Source organism: Coturnix japonica, unplaced genomic scaffold, assembly GCF_001577835.2.
Source record: "Coturnix japonica isolate 7356 unplaced genomic scaffold, Coturnix japonica 2.1 chrUnrandom706, whole genome shotgun sequence".
NCBI lineage: Eukaryota > Metazoa > Chordata > Aves > Galliformes > Phasianidae > Coturnix > Coturnix japonica.
Window position 1 is genome coordinate 20,738 of NW_015440070.1, and position 3,989 is coordinate 24,726.

Consider the following 3,989-nt stretch of genomic DNA (forward strand, 5'->3'; position numbering starts at 1 on the left):
CCCCACTTTGCGGATCTCAGCACCTTCATGATCCAGCAGGTCATCAAGTTCGCCAAGGAGATCCCGGCCTTCAGGTGAGAGCATTGGAAGGGTGGCCAGAACTACCTGACAGCCCCAACTTAGTGCCATCCCTCAACACAAAGCCATAACACCGTGCCATCCCCCAACTCAATGCCAGCCCCCAACTCAATGCTATAACACCGTGCCATCCCCCAACTCAGTACCACTCTACAGCTCAACACCAGCACCCAACTTGATGCCATAACAACGTGCCAATCCCCAACTCAATGCCATCCCCCAACTCAATGCCAGTCTCCAACTCAATGATATAACACCGTGACATCTCCCAGCTCAATGCCATCCCCCAACATGATGCCATAACTCAACATGGTGTCAGTCCCCAACGTGGTGACATCCCCCAGTCGGTGCCATCCCCAACTCAATGTCTTTCCTCCAATTCAATGCCATCCCTCAACACAACGCCATCCCCCAACTCAATGCCATCCCCCAACATGATGCCATAACACCTTGCCATCCCTCAACTCAATGCCAGACCCCAACTCAATGCCCTCCCCAAGCTCAATGCCATCCCCTGACATGATGCCATAACACTGTGCCAACTCCCAACCCAATGCCAACCCCAACTCAATGCCATTCTCCAACTCAGTGCAATCCCCCAACTCAATTCCAACCCCCAACACGATGCTATAACCCCGTGCCATCGCTCAACTCAATCCCAGCCCCCAACTCAATGCCATAACACTGTGCCATCCCCCAGTTTGATGCCAGTCCTCAACTCAATGCCATCCTCAGCTGAGTGCTATTCTCCAATTCAATGCCATCCCTCAACTTAATGCCATCCCCCAACTCAATGCTATAACACTGTGCCATTCCCCAACTCAATGCCAACCCTCAACACGATGCCATCCCCCAACCCAATGCCATCCCCAACATGGTGCCATCCCCCATTGCGTTGCCATCCCCCCCGTTGCCCCATCCCCACCCCCCATGTCTTGTCCCTNGTCTTCTCCATCCTACCCCACTTTGCGGATCTCAGCACCTTCATGATCCAGCAGGTCATCAAGTTCGCCAAGGAGATCCCGGCCTTCAGGTGAGACATGGACGGCCGGTCAACCCGCTACGCAGAGCCATGGCAACATGACAGCCCAACTCAATGCCAGCCCCCAGCATGATGCCATAACACCATGCCATCCCTCAACTCAATGCCAACCCTCAACTCAATGCCAGCCCCCAACTCAATGCCAGCCCCCAACATGATGCCATAACACCATGCCATCCCTCAACTCAATGCCAACCCTCAACTCAATGCCATCCCCCAACTCAATGCCATCCCCCAGTTCAATGTCAACCCCCAACTCAATGCCATCCCCCAACCCAATGCCATCCCCCAACATGATGCCATAACACCATGCCATCCCTCAACTCAATGCCAACCCTCAACTGAAAGCCATCCCCCAACATGATGCCAAACCCCAACTCAATGCTATAACACCGTGCCATCCCCCAACCTAATGCCAACCCCCAATTTGATGCCAACCCCCCACTCAATGCCATCACCAATCTCAATGCCATCACCAATGCCATCACCAATCTCAATGCCATCACCCAACTCAATGCCAACCCCCAGCTCAATGCTATAACACCATGCCAGTCCCCAACTCAATGATATAACACCATGCCATCCCCCAGTTCAATGCTATCCCCTAACACTGTGCCATCCCCCAACTCAATGCCAACCCCTCAACTCAATGCCAGCCCCAAATATGATGCCAACCCCCAACTCAGTGCCATCCCCCAACTCAGTGCCATCCCTCAACTCAATGCCAGCCCCCAACTCAATGCCATAACACAATGCCATCCCCCAATTCAATGCCAATCCTCAACTCAGCACCAGCCCCCAACATGATGCCAGCCCCCACCTCAATGTTATAACACCATACCATCCTCCAACTCAATGCCCTCCCCCAGCTCAGTGCCATTCTCCAACTCAACACCAGCCCCCAACTCAATGCTATAACGCTGTGCCATTCCCCAACTCAGTGCCAACCCTCAACACGATGCCATCCCCCAGCCCAATGTCATCCCTCAACTCAATGCCAGCCCCAAACATGATGCCATCCCCCAGCTCAGTGCCATCACCCAACTCAATGCGAGCCCCCAACTCAATGCCGACCTCTAACATGATGCCGTAACACCATGCAACCCCCCAGTTCGATGCCACCCCCCAACTCAATGCCATCCCTCAACTCAGTGCCATCCCTCAACTCAATGCCATCCCTCAACTCAATGCCATTCTCCAACTCAGTGCCAACCCCCAACTCAGTGACAGCCCCCAACTCGATGCCATCCTCCAACATGATGCCACAACACCATTCCATCCCCCAGCTCAATGCCATTCCCCAACACGGTCCCATTGCCCACCTCAGTGCCATAACCCAACACAGTGCCATCCCCAACTCAATGTCTTTCCCCAACACGATGCCATCTCCAACGTGGTGCCGTCCCCCAACATGGTGCCATCCCCCATTGCGTTGCCATCCCCCCCGTTGCCCCATCCCCACCCCCCATGTCTTGTCCCTCGTAGGGGGCTGCCCATCGNGACTCCAGCTTCTCCCAGTTCCAGCACTACCAGGTGGGTGGGAACGGGGCAGGGTGGGCGTTGGGTTCATGTTTATTGGGTCCATGTTTATTGGGTCCATGTTTATTGGGTCCATGTTGTGTTGGGTCCATGTTTATTGGGTCCATGTTGTGTTGGGTCCCTGTTGTGTTGGGTCCATGTTTATTGGGTCCATGTTTATTGGGTCCATGTTGGTGTTGGGTCCATGTTGTGTTGGGTCCATGTTTATTGGGTCCATGTTGTGTTGGGTCCATGTTGGTGTTGGGTCCATGTTGTGTTGGGTCCATGTTGGTGTTGGGTCCATGTTGTGTTGGGTCCATGTTGGTGTTGGGTCCATGTTGTGTTGGGTCCTTGTTGGTGTTGGGTCCATGTTGTGTTGGGTCCCTGTTTATTGGGTCCATGTTGGTGTTGGGTCCATGTTTATTGGGTCCCAGTTTATTGGGTCCATGTTTATTGGGTCCCAGTTTATTGGGTCCATGTTTATTGGGTCCATGTTGTGTTGGGTCCATGTTTATTGGGTCCATGTTGTATTGGGTCCATGTTTATTGGGTCCATGTTGTGTTGGGTCCATGTTGTGTTGGGTCCCTGTTGGTGTTGGGTCCATGTTGTGTTGGGTCCATGTTTATTGGGTCCATGTTGTGTTGGGTCCATGTTGGTGTTGGGTCCCTGTTGTATTGGGTCCCTGTTTATTGGTTCCCTGTTTATTGGGTCCCTGTTGTATTGGGTCCCTGTTGTATTGGGTCCCTGTTGTATTGGGTCACTGTTTATTGGGTCCCAGTTTATTGGGTCCCTGTTGTATTGGGTCCATGTTGTATTGGGTCCATGTTTATTGGGTCCCTGTTTATTGGGTCCCTGTTGTATTGGGTCCATGTTGTATTAGGTCCATGTTTATTGGGTCCCTGTTGTGTTGGGTCCATGTTGTATTGGGTCCATGTTTATTGGGTCCCTGTTGTATTGGGTCCATGTTGTATTGGGTCCATGTTGTGTTGGGTCCATGTTGTGTTGGGTCCATGTTGGTGTTGGGTCCATGTTGTATTAGGTCCATGTTTATTGGGTCCCTGTTGTGTTGGGTCCATGTTGTGTTGGGTCCTTGTTTATTGGGTCCCTGTTGTATTGGATCCCTGTTGTAATGGGTCCCTTTTTATTGGGTCCCTGTTTATTGGGTCCCTGTTTATTGGGTCCTTGTTGTATTGGGTCCCTGTTTATTGGGTCCCTGTTGTACTGGGTCCCTGTTGTATTGGGTCCCACCATGGTATTGATCCCATCTCTTTCCCCAGCCCGCAGTGCGGCTCTGCATCCCCGGCCCCTGTTCCCAGAGCCCCCCTGGCCCCACCGTCCCCTCGTGTCCCTG

General features: G+C 52.7%; 1 protein-coding gene across 1 annotated transcript in view; it reads left to right on the top strand.

Annotated features, from left to right (window-relative positions):
- LOC107307613 (nuclear receptor subfamily 1 group I member 3-like) overlaps positions 1 to 3,989 on the top strand; it is a gene marked incomplete in the record, with an annotated part of 24,752 nt that overhangs the window by 16,917 nt on the left and 3,846 nt on the right. The window contains 3 exon segments of the mRNA NM_001323206.1: position 2,619; positions 2,622 to 2,653; positions 3,916 to 3,987. Coding sequence (NP_001310135.1) covers position 2,619; positions 2,622 to 2,653; positions 3,916 to 3,987 — 105 coding nt within the window.